Genomic DNA, 18,888 nt, shown 5'->3' with positions numbered 1-18,888 from the left:
AAGAAAAGTCAGCAAGTAATTTTCCACAGGGATAGGAAAGAGGAGGTCAAAAGAAAAGACAAGGGATAAGGCGGAGTTTTAAAGATTGTGCTTTTACCTGCACAGGACGAAGCTGCAGCAACATCATCATCATTTTGAGCATGGAGTGGAGCCAGCGTCGTGCACAGCAGAACAGCTAAAAAGGCTTCTGGGAACATCTTGGCCACTTTATCATACACCTGGAGTCCTGTTAGGACAGAGCCAACATAACAGTCTTAGATTATGAGCTGATTAAGGCACTAGACATGAACAGTGTGGCGTTTCAAAGATTCTTTTTTCTATCTCCAAGGCAATAGTATTCAGTGCCATGGAGGGGCAACCATAACATGAGGTGATTGAGATTTAGCTTGGCTGGAGCGGGTGAGCCTTTTATTTAATTTAAGTCTGGCAGTGCAACTTTTGCCAGGAAGAAACTACTCAAGCGGCTTGTCCTGGGCGGTGCTTGTTCCATTAGCTGACTGGAGTCCTTCCTGGGGAAAGGTCAGCAAGTTTAAAACATCCAGGTAAGTGGATGAATATGGTGGCAGAGAATGGCACTGCCCAGTATTGGGGGGAGAAACCAAATGGGGGGGGGAGTTCATCAGCCTCTGGGATAACCTGAAGTACCCTCTAGCACCCAAGTGCAATTGAATTCACTATCTGTAGCCTGCCCTGTAATTTTTAATGTGCTGTTATTGTTTTTTCCTTAATTATCTAATCACCCTACAGAAGTGTTCCTGCAGAACACTGCTCCTTGAGTGCCTGCCTTAAGAAACTACTCCAGATTCCATTCTGTTTATTAAAAACTAGTACAAACGTACCTCGGAAGTCGAATGGAATCTTTTCCAGAAGTCCATTCAACTTCCAAAACACTTGGAAACCAAAGCGCGGCTTCTGATTGGCTGCAGGAAGCTCCTGCAGCCAATGGGAAGCCACAGGAGTCCTGTTGGATGTTCGGCTTCCAAAAATAGTTTGCAAACTGTAACACTCACTTCCGGTTTTGCGGTGTTTGGGAGCCAAAACATTTGAGAACTAAGCTGGTGGAAAACCACAGTATGGCTGTATACAGTATATTTCCTTTACAAAGGACTTTAGTGATGTGAATATATTTTGCTGGCTATAAGAGAGAAATACTGGAGGAATTACACTGCAAGCCCAGGGAGAAAATGACTATACGTGTGCAGGATTGCACCACTAGTGAAAACTACCAGATATTCAGCCTCAATCCTAAGCATGCTTCTGCTCACAATAAATGTAGATAACTCTTAACAATTTTAGTAACCTGGCCAAGACGTATTTTAACCTTTCAGGTTTATATCAGCTCCCTGATTCAGCCTGTCCCCTCCTCCCTGGGGCTGTATAGCTCTGGCCATCTTTGCTGACAGCCTTCGGGTTCCCTGGCATTGGAGAATTTGCAGGCCTGAATATTGAAGGTCCACGGTTCTTTGCTTTAGCTCCCTAAAATCACAGTAGCCTTATCACACCAGGTTCCCAGCAGTGCACTGTTTCTGTGTTCTAGGTTTTATTTAAGTTACACCATCTTAACAGTGTGACAGAGCAGATTTCAAAGAAATGTGGGTCTTAAAACACGCACTCTCTCTCTCACACACAAACACACACACCTGGCAGGCAAACCTAGCTAATGCTAATGTAGAATGCATACATTTCTCTGGTCGATGAAATGTGCATAAAGGCCAACCTTAAACAACTTAGCAAAATTATTATAAGTGACGGGAAGGGGAGAAGGCTTTGTTTAATGATGTGGTTAGAAACACGAGAGAGTTTTCTCACACACCTGTTCCATACCCTCTAACATTTCTCTGATGAAAATAGGGGCATCCCAGACCTGCTCAAGGGGAGACAGGTACCAGACTACAAGGTGGCCAGTTCAGACACAGAAAAATGCAAAAAGTGAGTTATGGTGGGTGCCTAAAATGGAGATCCTTCACCTGACTTTTCCAGCGAAGATTTCTTTTTCCTTATTACAGAACTGGGCTCTCGAATGTTTTCTCCAACATTGTACATTAATGGATATTGTACATGAAGATTCAAGTTCCCTTTTAGCTTCCCTCCAATTTTGCTTTCTGTATGAATGCTGCCTCAGAAAATGCTGCACTCTGATTTAACTGAAAGTTCTGGTGCATTTTTTCCTCTGGCTCCCAGCTTCAGTGGCGTAGCGTGGGGGGTGCAGGGGGTGCGGGCCGCACCGGGCGCAACATCTGGGGGTTAGGGTTGGGGGGCGCAAATCCACGGGTTAGGGAGCGCAAATCCACGGGTTAGGGGGCGCAAATTACTTGCCTTGCCCCGGGTGCTGACAACCCACGCTACGCCACTGCCCAGCTTACTTGGTTGTGTGCTCCCAAAACTTGGCAAAGCATCATCTGTTGCAGCACTGGAAGAGTCCAGGCCACAAACCCAGGTAAGGAAGAGAAAACCAAAAGCAGGCAGTGCCTCCCTTTCCCCAGACTTGGCTCATGGTCTGTGCATGGAAGAGAAGAGTCACGACTTCATAGCCTCATCTAAGAGTGAAATTCCCAGACACACAACCAACACAAACTCCTGGCCCTCCTCCCCACAACTTTGGGGTGCTGCTCATGTCTCCAAATTACACATCCTACTGAGGAACACAACAGTTCACAATTAGGCTCCAATCCGAGTAAGTCCTAGTTGACCAAAAAAGGACTTACTGTTGAGTAGACATCTATAGGATAGCACTTTAAGTCAGAGAGAGATATGCCAAGAGTCTCTTGCAGCAACGAAGGAGAAAAGCCATTCTTTTCATTAGCAAAGAGTCTTAATTGCCTCCAATCTAGACATGCCATAGACAACAGAAGGAATGCTGTTGCTACTTTCTGCTAAATCTGCCTAATATCTCTGGAGAACAAAATATGCCTGTTAGCGAGTTACTGCGGTGCTCTAGTTCTGGAAGAACACACGCCCTGCAATCCGCTGGCCAAAGGCACCAGATCTAAAGCAAAACCAGGCAAGCCACGAAAGCCAATTTGTGAATTCCGCCTTATGGGTGCAAAACTATCGAAGTTGCCGTGCCAATGTTGGAAGGAGAAAAGTGTCTGCGCTTTGAAGAGCAACGGCTGTTTTCTAGCCGCGTAGAAATCAAAGACCAGCACAAGCATTTCATGACATTCATCGCCTATTGTCACTTGAGGTGACAGCACCTCATCCTTCACAGGTGCCTTTGGTCCTGCGCTTGCTGCGCAAAGTCCTGCTGGGGCTGCTTCGATCCGTGCAACCCCCCTAGATCTGCCCGCTATTCCTGGCGCGGCTGCCTCCTCCTTTCCCTCGCGCTCCCTCGCCGCCCCAGCCCCGCCGAGCTTCGCCCGCTCCCTCCGCGCTTCCCGAGCCAGAGCCGCGGGCGAAGGCGCGGCGGGCGAAGCTGCCGTCCGCTTACCTGGGGAACCGACTCGCGACAGCTCCGTTGGCGCGGACGAAGGGCTTGCGCGCGTTTCACGAGGGGCGCAGCATCTTGGGCGACAGGGGCTCCTTCCCTTCGCTAGATTTGGGAGTGGAGAGAGGGAGCCCTCCGGGCGGGGCGCGGGCGCCTGGCTCCGTCCTGCCTCTTTCTCCTCCCCCCGGAGCCGGCCAGCGAGCGCCACCCGAGGCAGCGGCCACCCGGCGGCGCTGTGGCTCCACCATCCGCGCTCGGGGGCGCGGACCGTTCCCGGGTCTCCCGCCCGGGCGAGCGAGCTCCTGCTCGGGCTGCCTCTTGCGCAAGCGAAGCTCCCGCCCGGAGCCCCTTCTCGCGCCTCTCCAGGGCTTGGGACCCCCCCGCCCACCCGACGGCTCTCCCAGCAGCGTTTAGAAAACTCACGGAAAGGGGAAAGACCAAAGGTTTTCAAACCCGTCACTTGTTCAAAGTACAATCTGTGCCACTCAGTGGCGTAGCGTGGGTTGTCAGCACCCGGGGCAAGGCAAGTAATTTGCGCCCCCCAACCCTAACCCCCAGATGTTGCGCCCGGTGCGGCCCGCCCCCCCTGCACCCCCCACGCTACGCCACTGGTGCCACTGTAAACTAGCAGCCCCCCGCCCCCTTCCCAAGGCCAGCCGGCAGCACGGGCCATCGCGGACGGAAGGAGGCGATGTGGGCTTTGGTGATCCTGCTGAGGAACTTGGTATCCAGGTCACCAGTTATTCGAAATTTCTCAGGACGACACTTTTCACGGTGTCTGGAATTGATACTGATTGTATTTTTAAATCAGCTACATAGATTCCCCTCTAGTCCAGATTCTCTTTACAAGGATGTTTGGTGACTCTAGAAAAGGGTAAGAGTGAAATCGGAATATTTTGATAGGTTTTCCTTTCTCCCTCCCTGCTGCTTGGTTTTCAAATAAGGACGGTTGGCTGAACCATTTCTGAGATTTCCCCTTTTCTCACCCAAAGAGGAGGAGGCCGCTTTGCATAAATTTCTCCAAATATTCTCCATCATTTGTTTGTAGTGGCTGCTCTCTCTCTCTCTCTCTCTCTCTCTCTCTCTCTCTCTCTCTCTCTCTCTCTCTCTCCCCCCATTCTGACCTGGTTGCAAACACAATTTTTTGGGTGATTGAATAAATATTGTTTTCCAGTATTATTCTGGGACTGTGCTAATCTCAAACCGGCTGGATTCTTAAGAACCCCTGGCAGCATTCTTTGCTCTGTCCGGCTGCCACATTTACGAGAAGGGCTTGAAAGAAAGCATGTGGGAATTCAGTCCTCAGAACTGAAACTTCTACCATCCTGTGGCCAAGTGCAAATGCTTGTGAGTATTTTAGTGCATATCAATTGTTAGTTCAGAAACATGTGTTAGGAAAAATAGGAAGCTAATTTATACTTATATATAATTTATAATTAGGGACACTGGTGGTGCTGTGGGTTAAACCACAGAGCCTAGGACTTGCCAATCAGAAGGTCGGCGGTTCGAATCCCCGTGACGGGGTGAGCTCCCGTTGCTCGGTCCCTGCTCCTGCCAACCTAACAGTTCGAAAGCATGTCAAAGTGCAAGTAGATAAATGGGTACCACTCCGGCAGGAAGGTAAACAGCATTTCTGTGCGCTGCTCTGGTTTGCCAGGAGCGGCTTAGTCATGCTGGCCACATGACCCGGAAGCTGTACGCCGGCTCCCTCGGCCAATAAAGTGAGATGAGCGCCGCAACCCCAGAGTTGGCCACGACTGGACCTAATGGTCAGGGGTCCCTTTACCTTTATAACTTATAATTATGGTGCTGGAGGAGACTCTTGAGAGTCCCAAGATCAAACCTATCCATTCTGAAGCCTTGTCTCTAGAGGGAGGTCAACACAAGGTAGAGACCATTGCCTGGGCGAGATTTCTTCTATGTTGGTTATACATCTACCTCACATTAGACAAAGATCCTCTCCTTAGCGATGTCTTATCAGACCCCTTTCTTTCCCCAGGGCAACAACAGTTTAACATAAAGGTACAGCAACTTGGACTGTCAATGGAACTTTTGCAATCGATGTCCCCACCATCTGCCAAGGCTATAATAAAATCTAGGTTGTGGGACATTGAACGCCAGGAACTAACAGCAGCAGCAGAGAAAACATGTTCCCCTCTTTACTTTTAACTTTCTTGGGCATATGAAACTAATCACAATTATCTTGAATTTCTGCTTAACCCTCAAGAAAGAAGGGCATTTTCGTTGGCCAGGTTTAATTCAAACCCATCAAACCTCCTCTGGGGAAGGTTCTCGGGAATGGTGGAAGGAGAAAGAATTTGCCCATGTGAAGACCACTTGCTGGAAACTCTTACTCATATGGTTCTTAAATGTAAACTATATGCTGATCTCTGCCAGCAGTTTCTAGATCAACTCTGCATCCCCAAATGCAAATCATAGTTGGAGGTCATACATTTTCTATTAATGGGGAATGATCAGGAGCTCACCAAGTTAGTGGCTAAATATCTTTATTTGATTTTTTGTCGCAGAAACACATTGCAGACGTTTGATCTCCCTGGAGACCTAGAGATGTAACGTTAGACTGTTTTGCCTCTTTTCATCTGACAAATGTTTTGTGACATTGGGGAGGTGGTAATTCTGTATTGATTTACTATGGATGTTTGTATGCGATGCCAATAAAAGGTTTGATGATGATGAAGGAAATCAGCCCTGAGTGCTCACTGGAAGGACAGATCCTGAAGCTGAGGCTCCAATACTTTGGCCACCTCATGAGAAGAGAAGACTCCCTGGAAAAGACCCTGAGGTTGGGAAAGATGGAGGGCACAAGGAGAAGGGGACGGCAGAGGACGAGATGGTTGGACAGTGTTCTCAAAGCGACTAACATGTGTTTGACCAAGCTGTAGGAGGCAGTGGAAGACAGGAGTGCCTGGTGTGCTCTGGTCCATGGGGTCACGAAGAGCCGGACACGACTAAACAACTAAACAACAACAACAAATTTATATCGAATCAAACCATCAATCCATGTGGCTCGGGAGTGTCTGCACTCCTCCCAACGGGGTGATAGAAGAAAATGCCCCTGAAAATGGAGGGGCAGGGGAAAATATTCTGTGAAGTTCCAGTGACTGGGTGGGTTTGGCTCAGGCACAACAACTCTTGGGTGCCAAGGTGTCTTTGGCCCCCTCAATACTTGTTTGAAGGGCCCCCAGTGCACATCATGCATGTGTGACACATCACAGCTTCGCCAGAAATGAAAAGGACATTGCTAACACCTGGTCAAACCTGTTAATTTAGGAACCCAGAATCTGAAGAGGGGTCTGGGATCCTAATGGATATTTTCCAAGGGCTTCTTACTGAAGCTGCAGGTTGCTCACTCAGCCTGCACTACTTCTTGTGCTGTTGCTTGACAATGGCTTTTCCTGTGTAATTGATTCCATTCCCCCCCTTTTGTTTTGTTTTTTTAAAAAATAAAGTACCAGCAGGAGGCAATAAATATTATATCTGGACAGCTTTTCAGACATTGGTTGCATCCAGATTGTCTAGTCTATTGACCTGTCAACCACCCTGAGACCTGTGGGTATAGGGCACTATATAAATTTAATAAATGATGATATTTTCTTAAACTAGAAGCATGGGGCAGGCTTGTATTCCCCCTGCCCACCCCCACCCCCACCTGGAGTGCTTTCTTCCTGGTTTGCCTTGAGCCGGAGTAATCCATTATGTCTGAACTCTGGCGAAGATGAAGTCTCAAAGCCAAAGGGCAAGGGAGGGACTGAAGGGGCAGGCAGGGAGCGCAAGAGCCTGGTATTCATTCTTCCAGTATGTAAAACTTGGCTTATCATAGAGTTGGAAGGGACCCAGGAATCTCAACTACATCATACACAGCAGATGGTCAGCCAACTTCTGTTTAAAAACCTCCAAGGAAGCAGAGTCCACAAACTCCCAAGGGAGACTGTTCCACTGTTGAACAGCTATTACCACCAGAAAGTTATTCCTGAAATTTAGTTGGAATCTCCTTTCTTGTAGCTTGAAGCCATGGGTTCAAGTCCTACCCTCCAGAGCAGGAGAAAACAAGCATGTTCTCTCTTCCCTGTGACAGCCGTTAAGATATTTGAAGATGGCTGTCATATCTCCTCTCAGAGAGCCAGTGTGGTGTAGTGGTTAAGAGCGGTAGACTCGTAATCTGGAGAACCGGGTTCGCGTCTCCGCTCCTCCACATGCAGCTGCTGGGTGACCTTGGGCCAGTCACACTTCTCTGAAGTCTCTCAGCCCCACTCACCTCACAGAGTGTTGTGGGGGAGGAAGGGAAAGGAGAATGTTAGCCGCTTTGAGACTCCTTCGGGTAGTGATAAAGCGGGATATCAAATCCAAACTCCTCTTCTTCTTCTTCTTTTCCTCTTACCCAACTCCTTCAAGTGTTCCTCATAAGGCTTAGTTTCCAGTTCCTTGATGATCTGCACGTTCCAGCTTGTCAACATTCTTCTTAAATTGTGGTGCCCAGAAGTGGACATAGGACTCCAGGTGTGGTCTTACCAAGGCAGAATACAGTAGGACTATTACTTGCCTTGAAAGATGGAGGGCACAAGGAGAAGGGGGCGACAGAGGATGAGATGGTTGGATGGTGTTCTTGAAGCTACCAGCATGAGTTTGATCAAACTGCGGGAGGCAGTGGAGGACAGAAGTGCCTGGTGTGCTCTGGTCCAGGGGGTCACAAAAAGTCGGACACGACTAAACGACTAAACAACAACAACAACATTACTTGCCTTGATCTGAACATATACTTCCATTGATGCAGCCATTGCTGCTGCATCACACTGTTGACTTGTGTTAATTTTGTTGTCCGCCAAGACCCCTCGATCCTTTTCACATATACTACTGGCCAGCCAAGTGTTCCCCATCTAATATTTGTGCAGCTGGTTATCCCTGCCTAACATGTTTATAACTTTGGATGAGAAAACTAACTGATCATTTTAAACTATTGAGCGAACCTCCCTTGACTTCCAGGTGTATCACTCTGAGTCAGTCATTTGGTGACAATTTCTTAGTTTTTGGGGAGGGCAAGGGATTTAAAGTCTGTCCAGTCTCGAGAACAGGGTTTGGCCTGATCCTCCTTCCTCTTTGGCATTTCCACCAATGCTCAGCAAGGTAATGTTACCTGTGTGTTTGGCCTGTTCTTGTGCCTTTCCGCATGGCACCAGCCTTGCCTGGTTGGCTGTGCTCATCACGACTGGAACGCGCTGCAGTGTTTGCTTTATTTTCTAGTCACCAGAGAAACCAGAAGGGGAATCTTGAAATCAGTTCCCCAAGAAATCCAACTGGACGGATACCACAGGATGGATTTCCTCCTGTTCGCTTTGGCAACGATGCCTTTTTCCTCCAGGCGCCTCCCAACATCGTACCCACACCCACCCACCCACCCACGGGTAATATTTGTGCACTTTCCCCCTTTACACTAAGCTTTTGACTTTGCTCTGCATGACTCAGATGCCACACGTTAGAGAAACCTTTTTTTGGCAGTGGCTTCAGAGAAAAGACAATATTTCTGCTGTTAGGTTTTTGTTGGTTGAATGAGTAATGCTACCTCTGTGCACAGTGGTGTGTGTGTGTGTGTGTGTGTGTGTGTGTGTGTGTGTGTGTGTGTGTGTGTACCAGAGACCAACTCTTTTGCAACAAGTAAGTGGGCAGTGGGGTGGTGTTAATTATTGCATTAGCCAGAATGCAATAGTCTGGGAAAAGAGGGGGCTGCTGTCTACAAAAATAGGTAGCAGGGCACTGTTCTGAATACAGTACAAATATGTGGGTTTCTGAGTGCTGTGGCTGGAAGGAAACCACATGGACTGGAAAGACTGTGAACTTTCCATTGTCCTTTCCATTGTTCCCCGAGGAACAATGTGGTGGTTGTTCCTGAGGTTGTCAACGCGGCTGCAATGAGGAGTATAAAATTTAAAAATGCAGATTTGAATAATTTTTGCCATCTTGTTTTACTATGTTCTTAATACAGGGTGAATTCAGACACCAAGAGGTGACTTTCAATAAATCACACCATGCCATAGATATGTGGAACCTGTGTAAGGTAAAGGTAAAGGGACCTCTGACCATTAGGTCCAGTCGTGACCGACTCTGGAGTTGCGGCGCTCATCTCGCTTTATTGGCCGAGGGAGCCGGCGTACTGCTTCCAGGTCATGTGGCCAGCTGATGGGTACAGAAACACCGTTTACCTTCCCGCCGGAGCGGTACCTATTTATCTACTTGCACTTTGATGTGCTTTCGAACTGCTAGGTTGGCAGGAGCAGGGACCGAGAAATGGGAGCTCACCCCGTTGCGGGGATCCGAACCACCGACCACCTGATCAGCAAGTCCTAGGCTGTGGTTTAACCCACAGCGCCACCTGCGTCCCTTGTGTAAGCAATGCTAAAATTTAGCCCTATCAGCCAGTTGATGAGTACTCAGTGAAGAATGGATCTTGAACTTCATTCTTCCATGAAGTGTCTGCTTAAAAAGCTATGAATGTGAATGAACCCTTGCATGTGGATCTGAATTGCCCTACATCCTTTATTTTGGCATTCATTGGAATTAAAGGAGTGACAGGAATGAGTAGCATGTTGCTAAGTATTTGTGCTGCCTTGACAGCCCATAGCAGAAACAGGACAGGATGATCACAATGTCTGACTGTCAGTTTGAAAGTAAACTGGGGTCATCCATAAATAAGGGAGTAGTTTCTATATATGCATATACTGGGCAAAGGAGATGCGGGTGGCGCTGTGGTCTAAACCACTGAGCTTTTTGGGCTTGCTGATTGGAAGGTAAGCGGTTGAAATCTGTGTGATAGTGGTGAGCTCCCGTTGCTCTGTCCTAGCTTCTACCAACCTAGCAGTTCGAAAGCATACCAATGCAAGTAGATAAATAGGTAGCGCTGCTGCGGGAAGGGAAACAGTGTTTCCATGCCTCTGGTTTCTGTTACGATATCCCATTGTGCCAGAAGCGGTTTAGTCATGCTGGCCACATGACCCAGAAAGCTGAATGTGGACAAATACTTGCTCCCTCAGCCTGAAAGCGAGATGAGCGCTGCTCATCCAGGGGTCCTTTGCCTTTATACTGGGAAAAGTGTGAATAAAAATGTATAAGTGAAAATAATATACAAAATTGTGTTTTTAAGGGGAAATTTTAAAAAACATATATTTAGCAAAATTGCATACAAAGATATGTACATGAAGCATAAATAGCACTCAAAGGATGGTGAATTTTCATTGACACACCTGTTAAAATGCACAGGGGAGCTCCATTTTAGCATGAGTGCCAATGCAAACCCCTTTGTCATCCTGGTGCAAACCTTGTTGAAGGTGTGCTTCAAAGAAGTTCATCCCCTGATGCCATGGTGAGTGCCACCTATCTGTCAAATTCAACCTGCAAAGGATACGGAAGATTCAGACCTGGGGTCTGGGGAGGGGGAGTGTTTCCCACTCCTGCACAAAGGTCTGAGGAACAGCTGGCACATCTGGAGTCATTGGGTTTGCATTCACATCCCTGTCCCCCTGTCCCCAGTCTCCTGTAATATCTCACCCATTCAAGCAAACACCTCAACACAGCTTTTGTGTTCCAGGCCCCACTGGACGATCTCCTTAACAACGAGGAAAATTCCTTATAAACATTCCATTAACTTATTTCTCTAATTTGTGGCTCATCCTCTGGACCAGCCTTTCTCAACCTTGGGTTCACAGATGTTGTTGGACTACAACTCCCATCATCCCTAGTTAGAAGGACCAGTGGTCAGGGGTGGTGGCAGTTACAGTCCAGCCACATCTGAGGACCAAAGGCTGAGAAAGGCTGAATTCTAGTGGGGTCAAGTAGGCCTAACCCTAAGGCTTGGGCTCTTCAGCTGGTGGGTTTTTTGTTGTTGTTTTTTTGCTGTATTCAGGAGATTACAAACAATTGTGTCCTGTGCATCTCTTCTAATTGGCCATGTTTCTTTAATCTTGAAAGGAGGGAAATGAATTTTTTATTATCATCCTGGTTACAAATTTCTACATTCCAGAGCTTTTTGTTGTCCAGCCAAAGAAATAATGATTTCAGCAGTGCTGCAATGATTTAGTAAACCAAAGGAGGAGTTGGCACATGGCTACACAGACCTAAGGTAACACATTGCGGTTCAAATGTTCTCTAGAATTATGCAATTCCTTCAGAATATCAGGGAAATCTTAACAGCCATTTCCAATATTATATTGTACTCCTCACATTTTGAAACTGTTCAGAGAATATTGATCCAAAAATGGCCCTGGGCACAAAGTCTTCTTAATGTGAGGGTGTTCAAATGTTACATGTGAAATGTGAGAGGTACAAATTGTCCTGGAAACTCAGACACATGCCTAAAGCCTGTGCATTTTGCTTCCCTACATGAAATTTCCTTTAAAAAAACATAAGAATTCATAAGAATTGATATCTGAAGAAGTGTGCATGCACACGAAAGCTCATACCAAGAACTAACTTAGTTGATCTTTAAGGTGCTACTGGAAGGAATTTTTTATTTTGACTATGGCAGACCAACACGGCTACCTATCTGTAATAAGAATTCAAAACATGGGTAATGGAATGTGAAAATTTGCCTTGGACTTTTCTTTTGTTGCAAATAAGGTATGACTTCTAATTTCTTCTTTGTTGGCATCTGGTGAAAAGACAGCCTGTAATTATTTCAGAAAGCTCAACATTAGGAAGGATTAAACTGCTTTTTCCTGTCAATGGCATATGAGATCCATTAACAAACCACTATGTTAGTTGTATTTGAATCCTACCAACTAGTGTGGTGGTCTGACTCATCAGATGACAGAGACAGAATCATGAGGTGGTCAAAGTCTATGGTTTCCTTGGTTTTTATTTTATTATCAGTCTTAGGGATGTTGATGCCAGATGCCTTTAAAATAGTTTTGGCTCTCAGTGTGTGTTTGGGGTTCTTGCGGACAATGTGATCTGGGGCGCTGAGTGTGTTTTGTTTACATGGCCATGCTGTGTTGTGGGATTCATGTGAGAGAATACTAAGAATTTGGGGAATTGGTTACAATTGTCAATCTAGGCGGGGGTTCCTAAGACTTATATCAAATAGGGTGACCCCCACAGGGACCACCGTCTGGGAGAGTGCCTTCGGCCCTGGCTCCCTCAGGGCACGTGGACACGGCCACCACCCCTGGATTGCCCCAGTGCCAAACTAGTTGTGATGATTGCTATGAGGTAGGCAAAACTACTCGGTTGGTGGCAATTAGCCCAGCGGGCAAATTCCTACCCAGCCCCTTAAGGAACGGTGACCACAGCAAAGTCATTGAACCAAGGGTGGGTGGGCAGAAGAAAAACCTGGCGAAGAAACAAACAGGTGGGGGCTGCTTAAATGGGCAAGGGGTGGATCTGAGGGAAACCTACCTGCTCCGTTGGCTCTGCCCCCTGGCACAGCCTGAGTCCCCAGCCTGCACCCCATTAGCCAAAGCTGGGTGCAGGCTAGGATCCAGTTCCTGATATCCGGAGGGCCTTAAGCCTCTACTGCCTACCAGGAAGGGCACCACTGTTCCAGTTCCCTCGCCAGGGCTCCAGTGAAGCCTCTGCCACCCTGCAATGCTGCCATGCCAGGGGGGTGGGCAGACCTCCTTCCCTCTGCCCTTTTGATCCCCATCACGGTGCAGACTCTTGCTGTGAGTGCTTTTTCCTTAGTGCTCTATTACAAAACTCCCCCCCCCCCAGGACTTATTTGTTAGCAGATATGGCTAGAATTGCAGCCATGGATGGCTTTGTGGTGGGTCATTTACTTTTGTCTTTAAGGTACCAGCCTTGCCTGTCTTAAAATGGCAGAAATATAATAATAAAGGTGACTCCAGCTGGGGAAAGAATGCATCTTCTTTGGAAATGTAAACACAATTTCCCCTCTAATATTTATTCTCCTCTGAAAATCACATGAATTCAGAGCCTTATTTTATTTATGGTTTAGGAAACAGAACAGGAAGTATATCCTGCAGCCATTTTGAATATGCATGCGCGATTTCTTTTTATGTAGGAGAGGTCTACGAAACATTGTACTTGAATAAGGATGAGGTTCTAGATGCACATTTGAGAGTTGCAAACAGTCTTGCCTGGAGCTGCTGTTAGTGAAAGTTTACAGCTGGTAACACTTTACCAGCTTTCTGTTTTTCCCCCAAGCCCCCCCCCCTAAGCTGAGCCCAAGTGCTGGGGACTTATTGAAAATCAAGATACGACACCACAGTCATTTCTGAAATCGCCAAGGCATCATCTGACTCAGCCATTTCATGCAATGAAAAGTGATTGCATGTGGTGATACTTATACACATGTGATCCACCAGCTGCCCCAAATCATAGCTCAGTCGGCAGAGCATGAGACTCTTCATCTGGGGGTCATGCGTTTGAGCCCCACGTTGGGCAAAAGATTCCTAATTGCAGGGAGCTGGACCAGGTGATCTTCAGGGTGGCTTCCAACTCAACAGTTCTGTGATTCATCTGGAAACATCCTTTGTACATTAGCAATGCCAGCAACACTGTGTTCTGTTTTGGTGCCTGGGACAGGGAGAATGTGTCTCTGCTCCTTGATCTGTCTGCAGCTTTTGAAACCACTGGCCATACTATCTCCCTGGACCAGCTCTGTGGGATGGGCACTGGGGCACTTCCCCTCCCCGGTGGTTCCATTCCAACTGCAAGGCCCTATCTGGAGAAGACAACAGAGAGGCTGTGTCAGCCCCACAGCCCTTGTGCTACGGTGTGCCACAGGACATGACATTGGCACCAGTGCTGTTTAACATCCACCTGAAGCTGTTGAGAGTGGTCATTAGGAATCATAGAATCATAGAATCATAGAGTTGGAAGAGACCACAAGGGCCATCGAGTCCAACCCCATGCCAAGCAGGAAACACCATCAGAGCACTCCTGACATATGGTTGTCAAGCCTCTGCTTAAAGACCTCCAAAGTAGGAGACTCCACCACAATCCTTGGCAGCAAATTCCACTGTCAAACAGCTCTTACTGTCAGGAAGTTCTTCCTAATGTTTAGGTGGAATCTTCTTTCTTGTAGTTTGGATCCATTGCTCCGTGTCCGCTTCTCTGGAGCAGCAGAAAACAACCTTTCTCCCTCCTCTATGTGACATCCTTTTATATATTTGAACATGGCTATCATATCACCCCTTAACCTCCTCTTCTCCAGGCTAAACATGCCCAGCTCCCATAGCCGTTCCTCATAAGGCATCGTTTCCAGGCCTTTGACCATTTTGGTTGCCCTCCTCTGGACACGTTCCAGTTTGTCAGTGTCCTTCTTGAATTGTGGTGCCCAGAACTGGACACAGTACTCCAGGTGAGGTCTGACCAGAGCAGAATACAGTGGCACTATTACTTCCCTTGATCTAGATGCTATACTCCTATTGATGAGGCCCAGAATTGCATTGGCTTTTTTAGCTGCCGAGTCACACTGTTGGCTCATGTCAAGTTTGTGGTCAACCAAGATTCCTAGATCCTTGATCCTAGATCCTAGGAGTCTGGGGGCAAATGTCCTCAGTACACAGATGACGCTCTGCTCTTTTTCTCCATAGGATCTAACTCAGAAGAGGCTGAGCATGGTCTGGCTGCAGCTGTGAAACGGATGGGGTTGTGCAGGCTGCCAATACTCTGTGAGACCAGGGTAAAAGTTCTGGTATTAATTTATAAGGCCTCCTTAAGGACTCAGGTCCAGGATACCTTAAGGACTGCCTGGTCCCCAGTATCCCTACCTGATCATTGAGGTCCCCAGGGGAGTCTCTGCTAGCGTTCTTCCATGGTTCAGGTGCATGGCTTATAATGACTGGAAGCTGCGTGTTCAGTATTGTGGGCCCAATCCTGTGGTACTCCCTCCTGGCTGAGATTAGACAGGCCTCCTCTCTGCTGAGCACCAGGTGCTTGTCAGAGACCTTCCTTTTCCAGCAGACATTCCCAAGGTACTTTTCCATTTCTAGGATGAACTTTCATAGTTCTTAGTCTCTATATGGTTGTAAAAAAATTTTTATGTACCACGCTTAGAAATTCTGATTATTTAGCAGTACATAAATAAATACCTGAAATGAATGAAGGAAGGAATAAATTTTATAATAGTAGAACGAACGAAAAGTAAAGATATGTTGTCTGAGGCCACAGACCTAAACATCGCCACACAGGAGGCAAATTGCCCACCAAGAAGACTTTGCCAATGACTTTCCACACCAGCAGTGACTGCAGATGTACAACAGGCTATTTTTACTTATTCTGTTTTCTGCAGTAGGGGGAAATATGGATTCAGTGTGAAAAAGTACAGCCTGGCGCTTCGATGACAAAGAGGTTGTGTGGATGCTGCTAAAAATTTGTGGGCATGAGCAACACTGATCACACAGTAGACCTCCTGTTGGGAAGAGCCCTTCGCAGGCGCAGAAGGGGCCTCCCTGATTCAGCGCCACTTTTCCAAGCAGCTGAAACAGACTGTGAACTAGGGGTTGCTGTTGTTCTTAAAGAGGCTTGGCTCTCAGTAACCTCTTAAGTTTGCGTAAGTGACACCAACATAAATGGTTGTTGATTTACTACTTAGACCGTTTCTTTACCTGTCTCTCACTTAAAGGTAAAGGGTAAAGGGACCCATGACCATTAGGCCCAGTAGTGACCGACTCTGGGGTTGTGAAATCTACTCAGAGTCGCAAAGTGATTTCATGCTCTTTATTCAGCTCATAGTGGTGAGGAGGAATGAATGAATGTCCCCTCAAAGTATCTGCCTTATATACATTATTTACACAACGGGCTGCACATGATTGGCTAATTCCGGAATTCTACTGTAAGCCAATCAGGTTGTGGATTCACTTCTATCTGGAGCATGATTGGGTGGTTCCTGCCAACCAATCATACTGCTGCATTGTTCTAGGACCAATCAGACTGCTGCATTCTGAATCCTATTGTTCTAGGACCAATCAGACTGCTGCATTTGGATCCTATTGTTCTAGGACCAATCAGACTGCTGCAGTTTGGATCCTATTCAACCCAGTACATAACAGGTTGCGGCGCTCATTTCGCTTTATTGGCCGAGGGAGCCGGCGTACAGCTTCCATGTGGCCAGCATGACTAAGCCACTTCTGGTGAACCAGAACAGGGCACGGAAACACTGTTTACCTTCCCGCCGGAGTGGTACCTATTTATCTATTTGCACTGGTGTGCTTTCGAACTGCTAGGTGGGCAGGAGCAGGGACCGAGCAACGGGAACTCACCCTGTTGCGAGGATTCGAACCGCCGACCTTCTGATCGGCAAGTCCTAGGCTCTGTTGTTTAACCCACAGCGCCACCCGCATCCCATGCCTCTCACTTGTTGTTGTTGTTGTTTAGTCGTGTCTGCCTCTTCGTGACCCCCTGGACCAGAGCACACCAGGCACTCCTGTCTTCCACTGCCTCTTGCAGTTTGGTCAAACTCATGCTGGTAGCTTTGAGAACACTATCCAACCATCTCATCCTCTGTCACCCCCTTCTCCTTGTGCCTCTCACTTAGACGCACACAAAATATCACATGTTATTTATTATGGCATTATCAAAAGTAAGCTTATTAATAAAAATGCCTACCATCACTCAGGAATAAAAGTAAGAAAGCCTTGGCCCCAGGCTTACAATCATCTTCGAACTAGAAGTGGGAGTCAGACATCAGCCTCACACATCTGTTTGTTTCCCTGTTTCCCAGCACTTTTTGGAGAGAGCGGTAAGTCAATCCAGATGTGGCTGACTGAAATGAGTCATCTTCACTAAGGCCAAAGTGAAGCATTAAACTTGTGGTCAGTTGTTTCCTGTTCTAAAACTGAAGAGGGCTGGGGCTTCTCGGGGGCAGGACAGGCCTTCTCCAAAGGCCAGGGAGGCAAAATAGAGCTCAGGCACAGTGGCGTAGCGTGGGGGGTGCAGGGGGGGCCGGCCGCACCGGGCGCAACATCTGGGGGTTAGGGTTAGGGGGCGCAAATCCATGGGTTAGGGGGCGCAAATCCACGGGTTAGGGGGCGCAAATTACTTGTCTTGCCCCGGGTGCTGACAACCCACGCTACGCCACTGCTCAGGCAACCCTGCCTTTTTCATCAGCAGCAGTCGTGGAGTGAGCAGCCTGTACAGATTCTGTCCTGAAAAGATGCCACTGCCAGTCTCAGCTTTTTAACCCATGTCTGTCCATGGTGTCTGCGTTTGTATGGTTACTCATACTTGGCCCATTTGCAAAGGTACATTTAGGACATTTCAGATGCATCACTAAGAAACTGAGCACGATCCAGCCAAAGCAACTTAAAAGTCCCATTGATTTCAATGGGAGAAAGTAAAGCACATGCCGAGCTCTCCCACTGTGTAAATGGGATTTAAGCCTTGAAATGCGAAAGACCTTCTTTAGGATCTTATTCATCTAGGTACATTTTAGAAAAACAGCTGAACTTCCTCATCCATTGCAGACATCACAGGAAGATTCTTTCTGTTCACCTGTCTCTTCTTGTGTAACCAATTACCATTTTCAATGGCCCAACATAATAAAAATCAGCTGGATTACTCAAATGTAAGGAGTTGCTACACTCTGTGGACAGAGCAGTCATATTGTTAACTAGAATGGAGCTCTCTGGCTCCCTTTAAGGCCCTCACTAGTTGCCAGTTTGTTCCCCAGCACTACTCAGAACTTCCTGACAGTAAGAGCTGTTCAACAGTGGAATTTGCTGCCAAGGAGTGTGGTGGAGTCTCCTTCTTTGGAGGTCTTTAAGCAGAGGCTTGACAACCATATGTCAGGAGTGCTCTGATGGTGTTTCCTGCTTGGCAGGGGGTTGGACTCGATGGCCCTTGTGGTCTCTTCCAACTCTATGATTCTACTCAAAATGCTGCCTCTAACTTCAAGGTATAAAAATTAGATGATGGTCACCTGAAGTGGCAGCATTTTGTCCTGTCCTTTGGCCTGCTCAGCACATTCTTTCTGATGTGCCTGTTTAGTGTAAATGGTCTGGGACTAGGTTATATGAAGATTGGCCCATTTCACTCCCAAGGACTTCCAGGGAGGAGAATGGCTGACTAGTTGTTGACGGTCGATGTGCTGCCAACTGAGATAATTATGCAGTGATTTATGATAGCCATTTATGATAGCCTTGTTATAAAGGCAGTGGAGATGCTACATGTTCTCATTCTTTATTCTCAATACATGATCTGTCCACATTCGGAAGGAGTTATGATTCCTAAAGTTCATAGTGGACCAAATTTGGCTTCTGTCACCCACCCCACTGTGCCTGGTGACTTTCCAGTGAAGTGTCCAGCACGCATAGATTGCATTCTTTTTGTCTGGTATTACAAAATCTTCCTCCAGCTGGATTTTCATCCAACCTACATATCACAAAGTTCAGCTACTTGGAAGGAAAATGCTAATTTGTAGATTAGCAGTCTTTCCTTGTAAATATTTGTTTCAACAAATTATGAGCTCAGAAATTCTATTCAGCTGGCAACAT

General features: G+C 47.1%; 1 protein-coding gene across 2 annotated transcripts in view; it reads right to left on the bottom strand.

Moving 5' to 3' along the window:
- Nucleotides 1-3,579, bottom strand: part of COL6A2 (collagen type VI alpha 2 chain) — a 46,008-nt gene extending 42,429 nt beyond the window's left edge. For both annotated transcript variants that reach the window (XM_081206848.1, XM_081206849.1), the window contains exons 1-2: nt 3,428-3,579; nt 98-226 (exon numbers count right to left, since the gene is read on the bottom strand). In XM_081206848.1, the coding sequence (XP_081062974.1) occupies nt 98-197 (100 nt within the window). In that variant the 5' untranslated portion in view covers nt 198-226; nt 3,428-3,579. The remainder of the gene's footprint in view (nt 1-97; nt 227-3,427) is intronic.
- Between the last annotated feature and the right edge of the window lie 15,309 nt (nt 3,580-18,888).

This window comes from Podarcis bocagei, assembly GCF_964188305.1.
Source record: "Podarcis bocagei genome assembly, chromosome: 1".
In the NCBI taxonomy this organism is placed as follows: domain Eukaryota; kingdom Metazoa; phylum Chordata; class Lepidosauria; order Squamata; family Lacertidae; genus Podarcis; species Podarcis bocagei.
Note: the sequence above shows the minus strand (reverse complement) of the source record. Positions and strands in the feature narration are given on the sequence as shown.